This window comes from Triticum urartu, chromosome 6A (genome assembly GCF_056163025.1).
Source record: "Triticum urartu cultivar PI428250 chromosome 6A, HENAU_Tu73, whole genome shotgun sequence".
Taxonomy (NCBI): domain Eukaryota; kingdom Viridiplantae; phylum Streptophyta; class Magnoliopsida; order Poales; family Poaceae; genus Triticum; species Triticum urartu.
In genome coordinates, this window is record NC_141878.1 from 41,802,365 (window position 1) to 41,821,029 (window position 18,665).

At 43.6% G+C, this 18,665-nt stretch overlaps 3 protein-coding genes across 3 annotated transcripts; all 3 read right to left on the reverse strand.

Moving 5' to 3' along the window:
* Window positions 1-614: 614 nt before the first annotated feature.
* On the reverse strand, window positions 615-4,212 carry LOC125515059 (putative F-box protein At3g16210). Its single transcript, XM_048680478.2, has 3 exons — window positions 3,021-4,212; window positions 2,133-2,233; window positions 615-760 (listed from the first exon to the last, which is right to left on the reverse strand). Exons 1-2 carry the CDS (start codon window positions 4,141-4,143, stop codon window positions 2,181-2,183), a joined length of 1,176 nt encoding a protein of 391 aa, XP_048536435.1. The 5' UTR covers window positions 4,144-4,212; the 3' UTR covers window positions 615-760; window positions 2,133-2,180.
* Window positions 4,213-10,457: 6,245 nt separating this feature from the next.
* On the reverse strand, window positions 10,458-10,856 carry LOC147963690 (uncharacterized). The gene has a single exon (XM_087529666.1). The coding sequence runs from the start codon at window positions 10,854-10,856 to the stop codon at window positions 10,458-10,460; it is 399 nt and encodes a 132-aa protein (XP_087385792.1).
* An 825-nt stretch (window positions 10,857-11,681) lies between these two features.
* Window positions 11,682-17,442, reverse strand: LOC147963691 (uncharacterized). Its single transcript, XM_087529667.1, has 4 exons — window positions 17,255-17,442; window positions 14,164-15,110; window positions 11,949-11,958; window positions 11,682-11,805 (listed from the first exon to the last, which is right to left on the reverse strand). The coding sequence occupies exons 1-4, from the start codon at window positions 17,440-17,442 to the stop codon at window positions 11,682-11,684; spliced, it is 1,269 nt and encodes a 422-aa protein (XP_087385793.1).
* Between the last annotated feature and the right edge of the window lie 1,223 nt (window positions 17,443-18,665).

Sequence of the window (18,665 nt, forward strand, 5' to 3'; positions counted from 1 at the left end):
CCTGCATTGACCAATCAAGATGCAAGATTGTAAGCCAAGTGTTTTTGGAGACACTTGATTTATAATGGAACAAGCCTGGTGCATAAAAAAAGAACCATGAAAGACGAAATCGCCGAAATCAAAATCGGTAATTCCAGACATTAAAGGAAATCCACAGCTAACACCACGTACAACATAGAAAAAACACCGAGCGTATTTGTGTATGAGCCTTAGATGGAATTGGCGTCCGACAAGTAAATGCAGGCAGCCACCTCATGTATGATGTTTGTCTTTGCGTACCAAAACCACCTGGAAGTGGTGGATGTCTCCGGCAGCAGAGCGGAGTGCCGCCCGTTGATTGAGGTGTTCTTCCAATCGAACCCCGTGGGGAGGCTAGTCGCCGTTGACGGAGTCTAGACCAGGACCTTCTTCCGCTAGGGCGCTGAAACCCGTGGGCATCAAGGAAAATAAATCTGCCCTGGCGTCGTACATCATGTGCTAGTCAAACTGCAAGGAGAAGAAGCGCGGACACGATTGGGGGCCTCCAGCGTAGGCATGCAGAAGAGCCCTATGAGACGGAGGAGGATCTCGGCGATAAATAGAAGGGCATGTTTAATCCCTACAAGTGCACATCATCACAGTTGACCAGGGCATGATAAATAGAAGGTCAATTCCCTTGTGGAGCACATCACAAGCCGCATGCACAGCGTAGAGAGTAGAAAAACATACATCAACTAATCCATTTTCTTCGTCTCTGACAACGAAACTTAACTCTTGTTACCTGCAGAGCAACCATTGTTGTCAGATAAACCGAATTGCAGTACTCATCCACGCAGAAGACATTGAGTTTATCTAACATTTTTTTTTGTCTGATTCAGACAGTAGGCACTAGCTACAACAATACGGAGATTGGTCTCTAAAAAAACATTATGGAGATTGTTTCAAGAGCTCAAGGTTGAATCGACTCAACAATTTTGGACACAACCAACAGTACAAAGAGAGAACAGAAATAGGAAGACAGTTAATTTGTAGTGGCACACATTCAATTTCTCAGGCTTTTGGCTACATCTAGTCTCAGTAGAGCCTAAATGGTTGGTGCTTCAGATAAATCTATTAGAACATCCTATAGCTTGTCAAATCTTGTGAAAGTTTCTTTCTAATCATGGGCATGTGAGGGGCTCACGGAGAAACAGAGCAGAAACATCTGGTTTTAGCTCATAAGCATACTCTTACAGAAACGTACGATCTATATAATCACTAACACCTAGAATTTAATCAAATTCATGCAGTAGAAAATCATGCATCATTTTATTCATTAATCATGCATCAGTTTATTGATTAATACTTCCTTCCAACCAAACAGAGGACCTTTTTCTTACTCTGCGCAATATCAAAAACGAAATGTTGGCAACAGGCAACTACTCCCTCTGTAAAGAAATATAAGGGCGTTTAGATCACTATCAGTGCCCTCTTCACGAGTACTCCCTCAGTAAAGAAATATAAGAGCGTTTAGGTCACTACTTTAGTCATGCCATTTTTATCATGTGCTCAGTACAAAAATTGTTAAACATTTATAATGACTGAAATCGAAGAAATCAGACTGCACACAAACAACTATATTAGGGATTATGGGAGTTAGACTGATAAATAGAGACATGTTGAGAAAAGTACTTAACCAAACACCTAAGATTATCTTATCTGTACAATAACTGCAAGTGGTCATTAGGTATGATAACGATCCTTCATGAGAATTGAGACTTATGAATTTCACTAAAAGAGTCTCATGAGCTCCTAAGGTATTAAAGATACTAGTAGTAGATACTATGATATAGTAGGGTATCAGAATATAGATCAATTAGTAGATTGTGTCTGACGCGTATACAAGAAAAAAAAGAATAATTAGATAAAATAATGTGAAAATGTTTCCCTAAAAAAGCAATATGTGAAATGGCAAACCCATATTAATAAAGAAAGTTTCAAGCCAAGTGCCGAGGTGTTGTTAGTTATCAGCTATTTGCATTGATGGAACAACAAACAAATCATCTTCAAACTTCACAGACCCATAACCACAGAAAAAATCAATGCAATGTAGCAACCAGCAAAAATAAAAAGAAAGGGAAATATTTCATTATGCTACTACTAACAGATAGTACCTGCTCAAGCATTTCATCACGTTAGCATGTCTATCCAGACAATTCAGATTATGTATTGTACAAAAGTTTAGCTCCAGAGGGTCCACCACCATTGCCCCCGTCTACAAGAATAATATGTTAAAGAACAAATGAGATTCCAACGAACAGTCAAATAGGTACGAGAGAGCATTAACAAGATATGTAGATAAACAGAATGCTGTATTTTGAGAAAATAATTCATGCCTGGTGCAAAATTAGGAATAGATAAATAAAATAGCAGATAGGAAAGGAAAAGTATCTAAAGTTACACTTAAGATGGTCCATGCCACACTGGATAAAAATGGAACATGCTCATACTAATAAATGTTAGCAATAAAAGTGATCATGACTATTCATATTAAGATTATCTTTAAATAAATTTAGCCTGAATTTCTAGCAAATGGACATGTCACTTGCAGCATGACTCTTCTAAAAGTGAAAAACTAATTTGTAACCATCAAACCTAGTCGCCATTGGGGATTTACTATTACTGGCAAGATCGACAAAGATAACCATATTGAATGGAAGAAATATAACCAGCTTTGAGCTTCAGGATGTACCAATTGAGCTACCTATTTGACATTTCAATTGGTTCAAGCAAGTTTCTCATGTAACTGTCTTCAATTTCAAAACACTGTGTATCTCATCTTGAGTAACATTTGTACTGCAGCAATGCACTAATACCACCATTATGAAATTCTTGAGTATGTCTATTGGTCCATAACAAAAATTTAGTTCGAGTACTCTACATAATACTATTTGCAAATCTTTGTGTTGTTTCATTCTATGGACGTCCTAGATTAAACAGGTAAAAGTACACAATTCAACAGTAATAATCCAAGAACATCAAATAACTTGATTTGTTTTTACCTGCAGTATAGACACCTTCAAATGGACAACAGCGATACCAGTCATGGGATTCGAAAAGTTTCTTGAACTGCAATGATTCAAACTGGACCGTGAAGATGCCGACAGACGTCCACAATAACACCACATTATTGTCCTCTGCAAACCCTAGTATCGATGGGTACCCTATCTCCATCTCTGAATTCAAGGAAAGTAACTTGTCGAGATCAATACTTCTTCCCAGCACCCATGAAGAAACACCCTTGCAATCGGTCTTCCTCTTCCATAATTGGGCACAAAAGCCTCTCAGGAAGAGGAAACCAAGGCCACCACCCTCTGCCGGCATAACCCAAATATTGCCTTCGCCCATGTCTCGAGTGTTCCCCACTGGCATGGGTATTAAAGCCAGGCTCCGCTTATCCAAATCAAATTCAAGGATTTCTTGCGAATTCCCATAAAGCAACCAATAAAAGGAACCCCCAACCATCACAGCAGGCATGCCCGTGTAAACCATGGTGAGAAAACCAGAATCCTCTGATGGAAGCGGTGTTGAGACGAGATTGTCCCATACAGCGGTCACCGACGAGTAAACAGAGGCTACAGCTTGTGTACTTTGAATGTCGCTATTGCCTACCAAGACCACCTGGAAATGGTGGAAATCTCCGGGAGCACGAAGCACCGCCGCGCCGATCCAGGTTTTCTCCACGGCGAACCCCGGGGGAATGTCCAGGCGGTGCTGGTCGCCGGTGAATGGGTCCCACACCAGGAGCTGCTTCTGTGAGTCGTGGAAGATGAGTACGAGGCCATGGCGGCATCCGAGGATGTGGAAGCGGTCGCCAGCGGCGATTGCGAAGGGGAAGCGGGATTGCGGGACGCGATTGGGGGGCTCCAGGGTAGGCTGGAAGCGAACCTCGCAAAAATCATGGACGAAGCAGCCGAGGAGGGGAGGGTTTCTGCGGTGGTGCGCGCGGAAGCGGCGGGAGAAGCCGGGGTCGGAGGCGAGGCTGCGCCAGAACTTGCAGACGGCGGAGGCGCGGGGGAGGGATGAGGGCTGCGGGGGGAGGCGGAGGAGGATCTCGGCGAGCAGGTCGTCGTCGTCCAGCGGCGCCGCCGCCGAGGAGCGGGGGCGGCGGCGGGGGCTGCTCATCTTCTCGCGGCGGCTGGGGGCGGCGCGGCCTGGGAAGAGTGAAGTGTGAAGAGCAGAAGCAGGCTCTGAAGTGGGCTACAGACTGAAGCCCACGAGTGATTTGGTGCACCTCTTCACTGTTTTTGAAATTTGGGAGATTATTGCAATGCATCAGGTCAAAGGATAAACCTTGCAAAATCCTCAGTCTTCTTTAGTAAGGGCTGCCCTACTTCTTTGAAAACTGAGATAAAGGCTGCTCTGAATATTCCAACTGAATCGCTCTCTGATAAATATTTAGGAATGTCATCTGATGTGGGAAATTGTAAGAACGGGGCTTTCAAGTTCCTAAAGGACCGGGTTTGGAACAAGGTCAAGAGTTGGATGGAAAAACTTCTGTCGGCAGGAGGGAAAGAAGTTCTTATTAAATCGGTGGCACATGCAATTCCAGTATATTTCATGTCATGTTTCAGACTTCCACGCGGCCTCTGTGAGCATATTAATTCCTTGATTAAGAAGTTCTTGTGGGGCAGCAAAGAGGGAAAACGGAAGCCTAGTTGGGTCTCTTGGAGTACAATGACGCAACCAAAATATTGTGGAGGCCTTGGTTTTCGAAATATTGAACTTTTCAACCTTGCTCTCCTCGCTAGACAGGCATGGAGGATCGTGATGGACCCTGAATCACTTAGTGCTCGAACTCTCAAGGCCAAGTACTACCCTTCCGAAGAATTCCTACATGCCGAACTAGACTCGGCACCGTCCTAGATATGGCGCGCCATCATTGATGGCCGCGAGGTACTCACGCAAGGGATGATCAGGAGAATAGGAAACGGTCATTCGACGAGCATCTGGCATCACAACTGGTTGCCGAGGCCCTCGGACATGAGGCCAATTGTGAGCAGAGTGGCAGACCCTCCTCAGACGGTTAATGAACTGACTCTACCTAGTGCTGAATGGAACCGAATGCTGATTGATGAAGTCTCCCTACCATCAGACGCTGCAGCTATATATTCCATCCCGCTATGCACACGGAATATTGAAGATTTTTGGTCCTGGGTACATGAAAGAAGTGGTATTTTTTTAGTTCGATCCTCTTATCGCATGCTAGTTGAGACTAAGATGACAAGAGAGGCGTGGCTCGAAGGAACGGCTTTTGCGTCGAATGGGGACAAAGAAAAACAATCCTGGAACGTGTTGTGGAAGGTGAATGTCCCTCCCAAGCTGAAAATCTTTATATGGAGGCTGGCTCAGCAATCAATCCCGACTGCGGATGTGCTGCATCACCGTAATATGTCCACAACGACATGTTGTGGCCTCTGCGGAGCTGAGGACTCCTGGCAGCACTCGTTGCTTCATTGCACGGTGGCCAGATGCGTCAGGACACTTTTTGATCAGGATCTCGTGGAGGCCTTGAACACCACCACGGAACCAGATGCAAAACGATGGCTTTTTTCGCTCCAGGAGATTCTCTCTTCGCAGGAGTTTCTCTTGGTAGTCACAACTCTATGGGCACTTTGGATTGCACGACGACAGGCGCTACACGAACACATTTTTTAGAGCCCACTGTCTACATACCACTTCATCTTGAAGTTCGTCCGGGAGCTTGACGAATGCAAACCGAAGAAAAATACATCTGGACAACCAATGGTGACTCCTGCACATCCGAGATGGATCCCTCCTCCTGAAGGAATTGCTAAAATCCAGGTCGATGGGGCTGTCTCCATAGATGGCAATTTTGGCTCATTCAGTGCCCTGTGTAGAAATTCATCAAGAAGTTTTTTGGGTGTTTCGGTCATCAAGGTTCATGGAGTAACGGATCCGGTGACACTGGAAGCGCTGGCATGCCGCGAGGCGCTTGCGCTGGCAACTGACCTGGGCCTTGCTCGCATCCTCGTCGTGAGTGACAGCCAAGGGGTAGTGAAGGACATCAAGAATTGCACCGGGGGAGCCTACGCCAGCACAACCAGGGAGATCGTGGAAACATCAACTAGTTTTGATAGTTGTACCTTCATCTTTGAAGGTAGAGCCACTAATATTGAGGCACATAGCCTCGCTAAACATGCTTTCGGTTTGGATTATGGGCGCCGTGTGTGGCTTTTACACCCTCCAAACATCTCTTGTATCCCCATGAACTTGTTTGAGTAATGAATAAAGCGTGTTTAGACTTAAAAAATGAAATTTGGGAGATAAAAACCTCAGAAGACCATATAATAAAAAGATAAAAACCTAAACAACAACATAGTGATAAATGGAAACCGTGCTTGTAAAAAAATGGGGCGATGATAGGCGCCGATCGCCGCGCTGTCTTCCGATTTGCCCGCCCCGAGCCATTGGCTCCTTATCCACCTAGGTCATCTTCTTCCTTCCCTCTGCTTTGCTACTGTCTATCGTTCTCCTTCACGCGTAGGTCGCCGCATGGTGACCACCCCTCTCTCCCGCTCCCTGTAGCCTCCATTCCCGCCCTCACCTGTTTGCCTCGTCCTCCGGGACGCTCGCGGACGACACTGAAGTGGGCTATAGACCGAAGCCCGCGAGTCTAAAGCGGATTTGATTTGGTGCACCTCTTCATGGTTTGGGAAATTTGGCAGATAAAAACCTCAAAAACCCCTAAAAATATAAAAACCTTAAAACCAACATAGTGATAAATGGAAACCGTGCTTGTAAAAAAATGGCCGCATGTATTCTGCAGAACTTGGGTGTTATTTGTTTCAGAAAGTAGCTCTTTTTTTGAAAGCTTTCAGAACGTAGCTCTATTCCCATAGAAGTTATTTTGGTTTCATAATATGTACGTCAACACAAAATTTAGCCGATACATATTTTATGTTTGTGTGCTATAGAAGGAAGACAAATAAGTGGATTGCTATTTGCTATTATGAGCCTACAAAACCAACTTTTTTTAATGTATCTTAAAGCATCTACAGTCGAACTCCTCAAATTGACCGGGCAGACATATGATCACTGATCGGACAGGAGAGAGAAAGAAAAGTTGACCCAACCGAGCCCCTCAAAGTCTCCTCAAATGCTCGGGTTGTCCGGCAATACTCATATTATCCTCATGTATGAGGGAAACGAGTCAGGTTGTGGCCTAGTTGAGGAAAAATGATGCAAGAAATGATGTACTCATGTTGTTTTTGCTTGCATGATGGTTGGTGGGGTTTGATAGAATACAAGCTCACACGTTTGGTAGTAGCGGCGTTCCGTATGCGCAATGAGAGAAGAATGCAACCTGACACAGAAAAGAAACAGGTCTTTCTCACCTCGTGGTCCGCGTGAAACTACATGAATGAAAATGGCCAATTCGGTCATACCTCCTCAGCCTGGCCCTCGAGTGCTTTAAACAAAATGCAATGCTGGAAATTGATCTGAGCCAAGCAACCAAACACCGGACGAAGTATTTTTTATATTCATATGCAGTCTACCAACCACCATACAGCAAACCACTCATATTTTCATATGCACTTCTTGGCTCACCCGCACATGTATGAAAGCCCGTATTCTGAACCATGGCTCAGTCGTATTTCTCGGTGCATTTATTTCCAGCTAACCTAGCGAGACACTAGCACCCATCTCCTCGCGTTTCTGCATGGTGAGGATAGCGAGACCCATCGCACCCGAGGCCCAAAAATTCATACTCAAAAAAGGAAGATAAAAAATCAGGAAGGAGTGTTTTGGTCCTAACGCTTCTGGATGAATAGTACCCAAAAAATAGTAGACTGTTTTTTTTTAAAATTGATTTTTTATAGTTGTTCGTGTTAGTGTCACAAGCATGTTTGACAATTTTCATACAAAACATAGCAGTAGTGTTTTGTCGGTGAAAAAGCAAATTTAAGGTAACATTTGGTGTTCAAATTTATTTATTTTGTACAGGCCAAAATATTTAACTTTTTCCCTAAACCTTTGCAGGTAGCATTTAGATGTAACTATAAATAACAACAACAACAACAATAACAAAGCCTTTAGTCCTAAACAAGTAGGTGTAGGCTAGAGGTGAAACCTGTAAGATCTCCCAACCAACTCATGGCTCTGGCACATGGATAGCAAGCTTCTACGCGTCCATGTCCATAGCTTGCTTTTTGGTGATACTACAATCCTTCAGGTCTTTCTTAATTGACTCCTCCCATGTCAAATTCGGTCTATCCCGCCTTCTCTTGACATTCTCCACACTCTTTAGCCGTCTGCTATGCACTGGAGCTTCTAGAGGCCTGCGCTGAATATACCCAAACCATCTCAGACGGTGTTGAACAAGCTTCTCTTCAATTGGTGCTACCCCAACTCTATCTCGTATATTATAAATCCGGACTCGATCCTTTCTCGTGTGGCCACACATCCATCTCAACATATGCATCTCCGCCACACCTAACTATTGAACATGCTACCTTTTAGTCGGCCAACACTCAGCGTCATACGACATTGCGGGTCAAACCGTCGTCCCGTAGAACTTGCCTTTTAGTTTTTGTGGCGCTCTCTTGTCATAGAGAATGCCAGAACCTTGGCGCCACTTCATCCATCCAGTCTTGATTCGATGGTTCACATCTTCATCAATACCCCCATCCTCCTGCAGCATTGACCCCAAATACCGAAAGGTGTTCTTTTGAGGTACCACCTGGCCATCAAGGCTAACCTCCTCCTCCTCACACCTAGTAGTACTGAAATTGCATAGCATGTACTCGGTTTTAGTTCTACTAAGACTAAACCCTTTCGATTCCAAGGCTTGTCTCCATAACTCTAACTTCCTATTTACCCTCGTCCGACTATTGTCAACTAGCACAACATCATCCGCAAAGAGCATACACCATGGGATATCTCCTTGTATATCCCTCGTGACCTCATCCATCACCAATGCAAAAAAGATAAGGACTCAAAGCTGACCCCTGATGCAGTCATATCTTAATCAGGAAGTCATCAATGTCGACATCATTTGTTCAAACACTTGTCACAACATTATCGTACATGTCCTTGATGAGGGTAATGTACTTTGCTAGGACTTTGTGTTTCTCCAAGGCCCACCACATGACATTCCGCGATATCTTATCATAGGCCTTCTCCAAGTCAATGAACACCATATGCAAGTCCTTCTTTTGCTCCTTATATCTCTCCATAAGTTGTCGTACTAAGAAAATGGCTTCCATGGTCGACCACCCAGGCATGAAACCAAACTGATTTTTGGTCACACTTGCCATTCTTCTTAAGCGGTGCTCAATAACTCTCTTCCATAGTTTCATTGTATGGCTCATCAGCTTAATTCCATGGTAATTAGTACAACTCTGGACATCCCTTGTTCTTGAAGATTGGTACTAATATACTCCATCTCCATTCTTCTGGCATTTTGTTTACCCGAAAAATGAGGTTGAAAAGCTTGGTTAGCCATACTATCACTATATCTCTAAGACCTTTCCACACCTCAATTGGGATACAATCAGGGCCCATCGCCTTGCATCCTTTCATCCTTTTGAAAGCCTCCTTAACCTCAGACTCCTGGATTCGCCGCACAAAACGCATAATGGTCTCATCAAAGGAGTCGTCCAGTTCAATGGTAGAACTCTCATTCTCCCCATTGAACAGCTTGTCGAAGTACTCCCACCATCTATGCTTAATCTCCTCATCCTTCACCAAGAGTTGGCCTGCTCCGTCCTTAATGCATTTGACTTGGCCAATATCCCTCGTCTTCATCTGTCGGATCTTGTCCATCTTATAGATGTCTCTTTCACCTTCCTTCATGTCTAACCGTTGGTAGAGGTCCTCATATGCCCGACCCCTTACTTCACCAACAGCTCGCTTTGTAGTCTTCTTCGCCATCTTGTACTTCTCTATGTTGTCTGCACTCCTATCCACGTATAGGCATCTAAAGCAATCTTTCTTCTTTTTAATCGCCTTCTGGACATCATCATTCCACCACCAGGTATCCTTATCTTCGCTTCTCCTTCCCCTGGACACTCCAAACACCTCCAAGGCCACCTTACGAATGCAAGTCGCCATCTTCATCCACACATTGTCCGCATCCCCTCCTTCCTCCCAAGGGCCCTCCTTAATGACCCTCTTCTTGAACGCCTGAGCTACCTTTCCCTTGAGCTTACACCACTTCGTTCTAGCAACTTTGGCACGCTTATCCCGATGGACACAAATCCGAAAGCGGAAGTCGGCAACCACCAGCTTATGCTGGGGTACAACACTCTCTCCAGGTATCACCTTATAGTCTAGGAACGCGCGCTTATCTTCTCTTCTCGAGAGGATGAAATCAATATGGCTAGAGTGTTGGTCACTACTAAAAATCACCAGATGTGATTCTCTCTTTCTAAAGAGGGTGTTAGCTACAATCATGTTGTAGGCTAGAGCAAAGCTTAAGACATCTTCTCCTTCTTGATTCCTAACGCCATAGCCAAAGTCCCCATGCACCTTTCAAAACATGTGTTAGATGTACCCACGTGGCCATTGAGGTCTCCTCCTATGAAGAGCTTCTCACCAATCGGTACACTCCTAACCATGTTCTCCAGGCCTTCCCAGAACTCCCTCTTGGTGTTCTCATTGTGGCCTACTTGCCGGGCATACACGATGATAACATTGAGAACCAAGTCCTCAACTACCAGCTTGACCAGGATAATTCGGTCCGAGACGTCTACCACTCCATACTTGAGGCTCTTGTTGATCAAGATGCCTACGCCATTTCTGTTTGCGGCCGTCCCCGTGTACCACAGCTTGAAGCCGGTATCCTCCACCTCCTTCGCTTCTGTCCTCTCCATTTGGTTTCTTGGACGCAAAGGATATCAACACCTCTCCTCACCGTTGCATCAACTAGCTCCCGAAGCTTCCCTGTCAGAGACCCTACGTTCCAGCTATCTAAGCGAATCCTCCTAGGCTCGGCTAGCTTCCTTACCCTTCGCACTCGTCGAGTCAAATGCAAAAACCCTTTCTCATTTTGCACTACATCCGGGTGCCGATGTAGCGCGCCACTAAGGATGCGACGACCCGATCCTCGCTCACTTGCCACCGTATCTGGATCAAGATACGGTGCGCAGTTTTCATCTCCATAAGAGTGGCTGAGTTTTCACGTTAGCTCGCCAAACCTATCATAACCCTCCTCCTTTACCCAGGCTTGGGACAGGCTATGTAACTATAAATACATAAAAAATTGTTGGGATTTTTGACATTTCAAAAGTTATTTTTTGGGCGTAGAAACACGTGTCCCTGGGAGCCAAAATGGATATCCGCAATTCCAGGATGATTCTACTTAGACAGGGCAAGATCCTTCCATTTTGTCTATAAAAAAGACACATGCATACACTGTCTGTATGTGTATTTCATTTCTCAAGAGCTTAACTCATGAAAGAATTCGGTTATTTTCCAGACAGGAATGGGTGGACTGTATTGATAATCTTTTGCTGCCAAATCTCTGACAGGTACATTTCCATGCCATAGTACTGAGCATGACACCACCCAGAGCTAAACTATAGACACTGAACTCAATGAAGATGGTAAGCACAAAGATATCTTTGCTTCTCGAGAGAGCATGCCATGGGCGAGCCATATCGAAGTTACTGGTTTTGGGGGCAGACCTCAGTACTGTTTCATTTCATTTCATCAGTTTCTATGGTCATACGCCCCATACCTGCCTCGGCAGCGAAGTCGATGGCCTTCAGGCTGTCGACCGTCTCAGCGCGCATGAAGAGTGTCAGGCCGTCAGCTACTCGGCTACATGAGAAAGTTTGTCATCCCAATCTCTGAGCGTCAGACCGTCTCAACCCCATGTCCCATGCTTGTTTCTCGCCAGGACGAGCCGTCGATGTTGATTTACGGCGAGTCTCCAGGTGGCTTGGACCAGCTTTTGACAGTACCTGTAGCTCTCTGTTCATACCGTTAGTGATCTCAGAAATAAGTTGTAGGGCAGATGAGGCGGCAGCCAGAAGGGAAGACTTGTCGCCAGCACTGGCAGCATTATGGCACAGGCCATAATATCTCCAGGTGTTCAGCCTTCACCATATCCCACATAAATTAGAAGAAAATTATCCCAGTAGCAGCATTGCTACTGAATATGTGCAAATTAGCACAACTCATAAAGGCGTCCCTGGAGCAATGATATCTCTTTGAAATACAGATCGAGACACACAAAAAGGATGAACAAACGTCATGGGCATAAGCATGGATATTGCGGGACCTGAGCAAACGATGATGGAAAAAAAAATGCAACGCAGGCAAATGAAACGTAATATTCAGTGACAAGGCCAACGCTAATGCATTAACAGAAGGAAGTTAATTTCTCTTCAAGCTAGTTCCAATCTTTCCTAGAGAAATCAGATAACAGACGGGCAGTTCATAAGTCAGAAGATTAACTCCAGTTACAGTTGACCAGGACATGTTAATTCCTACAAGTTCACGGCACATTTGACCAGGGCATGACACATAGCGGGTCAAATTCCCTTGTGGAGCACATTACAGGCCCCATGCGCAGCATACAGGATGGAAGAGCCTGAAACAAAGAGTTCATTTCTGCATCTCAGCCATCCGAAACCTAACTCTTGTTACCTGTCGACCAATCAGTGAAGCCAGTCAAACAGATTTCTAATACTCAATTATTTGATGCATGGAAATTATCTCACAACTTGTGTACGGTTCGGACAGTAAGCATTAGAGCTTCGATGATGTGGAAATTGTGCCAAAGGCTTTAGGTCAAATCAACTCAGCAATATTGGAGAAAACCAACAGTACAAAGCGAGAACATCAATAGGACGACAGTTAATTGAGCTGAATCGTTTGGTTTCTAGCTCATGGGCATACTCATTAGAAATGTACAAGCTAGATAGTCACTAAAAAATGAACTTAATCAAATTCATGCAGTGGAAGCCTCGGGGATTTTATAATGCATCCTTTTATGAATTGATACTTCCTTCGGTTAAAATAGATAACGCCTTTTTTACTCCATACAGTATCAAAAACGAAACATTGGCAACTACTCATGACGAGAGAAGTGTTTAGTATGAATCTAGACAGGTCATTTTGATCATGGATTCAGTACAGAAATTATTAAGCATCTATAATGACAAAAGTCGCAGAAATTATACTGCACATAAACCACTACAACAGCCAATATGTACTTTGGATAAGACACACTATGTTGGAGGTTATGAGAATTAGACTGACAAATAGATATACGTCCTGAAAATATTAAACCAGACCCACCTAAAATTAGCATAATTGTACAATAACTGCAAGCGAGCATTATGTATTATAATGTTCCTGGATGGGCAGTAATGTGAAATGTTTTCCCTAAGAAAGCAATAGTGTGAAGCTTGTAATAACAAAGCAAGTTTGAAGCCAAGAGCTGAGGTGTTGTTACTTGCTAGTTACCAATACAAATTTGAATTCATGGAGCAATAAAGTACTCCCTCGAAGGGAATTCATGGAGCAATACTAAAGCAATATTATGAACTAGTCTAGTGTTAAAAACGCTCTTATATTATGGGACGGAGGAAGTAAAACATAACCACAGGAGAAAATGCAACATAGCAACCAGGAAAAGTAAAACAGAAAATACCCTCGAAGGAAAATAAAGGGAAAATATTCTGCTACCACTAACAAATAGTTACCTGATCAATAAATCACAAATTCAAGATAGCATCTATCCAGACAGATCATATTATGCATCGCACAAAAGTTTAGCTCCACCGTGTCCACCACCAATGCGAGCATCTACAAAAATAGGAAGGCAAGGAACTAATGAGATTCCAACAAACATTTAAATACGTACGAGGGCATTAACTAGATATTTAAATAAACACACTGCTATAAATCAAGAAAACAGTTCAGTTGTATCTCATAATGAAATCCTTGACCATGTCAATAGGCCTGCAACAATAAAGAAAATAGTTCGCTTATTATACACATAATATGCCAACCCCAAATAAATTGCTTTTGCCAATCATCATGTCCGTTGTTTTACTGTATGGACATCCATAGAATAAACAGATAAAGTGTCTGCTACCTCTGACTCAAACCACATAACACAATAACAACAATACAAGACTATAAAATACTAACTTTGTTTCTTTTTACCTGCGGTATAGACACCTTCAAATGGATAAAAGTGAAACCAGCAGTAGGATTCAAAAAGTTTCTTAAACTGCAATGGTTCAAACTGGACCATGAAGACGCCGATAAATGTCCGCACTAACACCGCATTATTGTCCTCAGCAAACCAGAGTATCCTTGGGCTTTGACTCCCCTCCTCTGAATTCATGGAAAGTAGCTTGTCTAGTGCAACAGTTCTTCCCAGCACCCATGAAGCTACACCATCACAGTCCGTCTTCCTCTTCCATAGTTGGATGCAGTAGCCCGACAGGAAGAGGAAACCAAGGCCACCACCCTCCGCCTGCATAACCGTGAAGGAGCACCTCCCCGCATCGACGTCCACTGGCACATCTATCACACTTAGGCTCTGCCTATCCACATTAAATTCAAGTATTCCAAACCAATTCCCAGTAAGCAACCAGTAAACGGAACTCCCAACCATCACAGAGCAGACGACCAAAATCCTGATGGGTACATCACTGGTAGGATCCTTGGCCGGAAGCAGTGTCGAGGTGAGATCACCCCATACACCGGTCTCCGACGAGTACACCGAGGCCACAGCCCGTGTAAGCTGCATGCCGCTGTTGCCTACCAAGACAACCTGGAAATGGCGGGCCTCTCCGGCAGCACGAAGCACCGCCCCGTTAATCACGGTTTCCTCCTTGTCGAACCCTGGGGGGATGTCTAGGAAGTGCTGGTCACCCGTGACGGGATCCCATACCAGGAGCTGGTTCCGCGTCCAAAGGAAGATGAGCACGAGGCCATGGCGGCATCCGAGGATCATGAAGGCGTCGCGGGCGGCGATGGGAAAGGGGAAGCGGGCTTGCGGCACGCGATTGGGGGCCTCCAGCGTAGGTTCGAAATGGACGGTGTAGAGAGTTTGGACGAAGAAGAGCCCAAAAGAAAGGGAAGCCCAAAACAAGGTTTGGAGACTGAAAGCCCACGAAGAGTGAAAACCCCAAGAAGGTTTTGAAGTTTGTGAATTGTCAGGGAAATGAAAATCTCAAAACAACATAGTGATATGTAGGGATGTACCGGATCAACCTACTTATTTTTAGATAATAATAATAACCTACTTCTAAACATACGACCACTTGTGTCCTGCAGAATTGTTGTGCTACCTTTTGTCGTTGTTCTCTCTAGAACTCAACTAATCATATTTCTGGACGGTTTTTAGGCGGCTATAATTCATCCCTAGTTCCTACTATGTTTTCTTGAGGATATTGAGAGTTTATTTTAAACATGCAAGTTCGAAATGTTGTGTGTACTGGTGTGGCCCTCTAAAACAAGTGAACCATGTTCCCCCACCGTCGCAGTGAACATGATGTTGTATGATTATGAAATGAAGTCTTCCGCAAAAAAAATGATTGTGAAATGAAGTACATGTGGCTTTATTCCATCGAAAAACTCTTTTTGGACACGTACCACTTTTTAAAATAACTCACTGTATCAAATAAATCTGGATTTTTTTTATACATGTACATACGGATGTAAGTATGTCTTTATAAAATTTCACGGTTACATATTTTATTTTATGGACTGCACACAAACAACATTGACACATATTTTTGTTTGTGATAGCGATTATGTTTTTGAGTTTTGGCCACATCTCTCCTCTCTTTTTTCATGCTTTTGAACTCTTTATTTATACCCGTCTCATTGATGAATCATTATTTCAGCATCCTTCCTTTCAAGCAATTTAATTTGTCCCCTGGGCTTGTTGTATTCAGCAAGCGGTCTTTTAGTTCCACAATTGGGATGTGAGGGTCATGCGACTTTGTCAAACATATAGTTGCAGGTTTTTCACTAGAGGCTTGTAAGAACCCACCGATGTGAATGGGTGATCAAGAAACGACAAGTCTGGTCAAACTTTTTTTTGTTGTACAATTATTTTTGATATAGTTTACCACTCATGCGAAGTGGTTAAACTTGATGTAACTTTGTTTATACCAAGGGTCTCAGTTGGCCGTGTTTTTTCATACATCAATTTTAGACCCTTTTTACCATCTTTCTTTGATCAATAAATTTTTTTTCATTCGCTTCAGTGCTAAATGCATACTGAAGCCCACGAAGAAGCCCAAGGATGTTTTAAAATAAGGAATGGAGGGAGTATTAACAACCTACCTACTTCTTTTTAGATAATAACCTACTCTTAAAAATATGACCACTTGTCACCCTTGAAAGCTTTCGTATGGAATTGAGCCTAATTTCGGTACTGTCAATTGACACCGGTGACCTACTTCCCTAGCAGAGTAGGCGGCGGACCGGGAAGATTTTCTTGCCTTGCTTCGTGAACATTTGCGGTGAGCTCAGGAACACATTAAAGCTCAAACAAACAAACATCGTTGTATGCCGATGAGGTCGGGAGGGGGGATGTGGGAAGGGTGTGATAGAGTCTCTGGATCGGATAGGCTAGAAACTCCCAATGAACCTACCTTCTCCTGGTCCAGATGAGGAACTCCTGGTGTCGGCCATGATGGCGGTGGCCGGTGATGGCAGTGAGTGGATGGCGGCGGTAGTGGAGCTTCCCGTGAGCACCGCGCTAACCCTAGATCGGTAGGGAATACCGATGGGGTTTGCGGCAGCGATTAACCTCGTAAGTCATGCCCCGGCCCCCACCTTTGCTTATATAGCGCGGGTCATAGGGGCCCACCAACCATAATGGATTGGGCGCCCCCGATCAGGGCGCATTGACCAAGGGCCTGGCAGGCCGTTGGGCCTGCACAGAGGAGATCAACCTAACATTCTCCCCATTGATCAACTTTACTTTTAACTTTATACTTTCTAGTTTATTTGTTTCATCATATATTGGTACATAGAGCATGTTTCATCGTCACAACTTAATTGCCGATAGAATCATACAGCTACAACATACGTTATGTTCAGAAGCAAATTCTGTTCCTTTTGGGCCTATCCAGAAATCATAAGGCTTTCCCTTAAACCCATGCCGGCTAAGTGTTCCTTGAACACAATGGGTGGTAAGCCTTTCGTTAGCGGATCCGCACGCATATCCTTTGTCCTTATATGCTCGAGACTTATAGTTTGATCCTGGATTTTATCTTTCACAACATAATACCTTATCTCTATTGTTTTGGCAGCATTACTCGACTTGTTGTTGTGAGCGTAAAATACTGCGGGTTGGTTGTCGCAGTACATCTTTAGTGGTTTGTGAATATAATCTACCACTTTCAAGTCGGGTATAAATTTCTTTAGCCATATCGCCTGCCCCGTGGCCTCGAAGCATGCTATAAATTCTGCATACATCGTGGATAATGCAACTATCGACTGCTTGGAGCTTTTCCACGAATAGCTCCCTCAGCGAGAGTGAATACGTATCCTGATGAGGATTTTCTACCATCTCTCTCCCCCGCAAAATCTGCGTCGGAATACCCTTTTATCTCTAGGGAATCACTTCTCCTGTATATTAGCATGTAGTCATTCGTGTCTTGTGCATAACGCAATGCTTTATTTACCATCTTCCAGTGCTCTATGCCTGAGTTCTCTTCATATCTACCGAGTACCCCGGTGATAAAAGCTAAGTCAGGGCGAGTGCACACTTGTGCATACTGTAAGCTGCCAACAGCCAAAGCATATGGTACTGCTTTCATTTGATCGATCTCGTACTGATTCTTGGGACATTGGAATTTCCCAAAACTATCACCCTTGACTATAGGAGCAGGTGTGGCTCGCATGCATATTATACTTTTTAAGAACCTTTTTCAAATTATGCCTTGTGCGATAGTCCTAAGACTCCGTTGTTCCTATCTCAATGAATTTCTATGCCCAAAACATATGATGCTTCACCAAGATCTGTTATGTCAAAATCTGAGAATAAGAACTTCTTTGTTTCTTGTAGTAGACTAACATCACTGCTAGCAAGCAGGATATCATCCACATACAAGATTAGGAAAATATATTTCCCATTTTAAACTTTGCATAAATGGAGTTATCCTCAATTTTTTCTTTAAATCCTAAACTTTTAATTGTTTGATTAAACTTTAGATACCACTGTCTAGAGGCTTGCTTTAATCCATAAATGAATTTCTTCAGGCGGCATCCCATATTTTCCTTGCCTTCCATGATAAAACCCTTGGGTTGTTTCATGTAGACATTTTCTTTTAAATCCCCGTTGAGAAATGACGTCTTTACATCCATTTGATGCAACTCTAAATCAAAATGAGCAACTAATGCCATTATAATTCTGAAGGAATCCTTACATGAGACTGGAGAAAATGTCTCATTGTAATATATCCCTTCTCTTTGTGTAAATCCTTTTGCCACGAGTCGTTTCTACATTTCCTTTAAAGTCATACTTAATTTTATAGACCCATTTGCAGCATACTGTTTAGACTCCTTTAGGAATTTCCTCTAAGTCCCAAACATCTTTGGAACTCATCGTTTTCATCTCGTCTTCCATTGCCTTTATCCACATCGATGAATGAGGGCTTCTCATGGCTTCTTCATATGAGGTGGGATCTTTTTCTGTA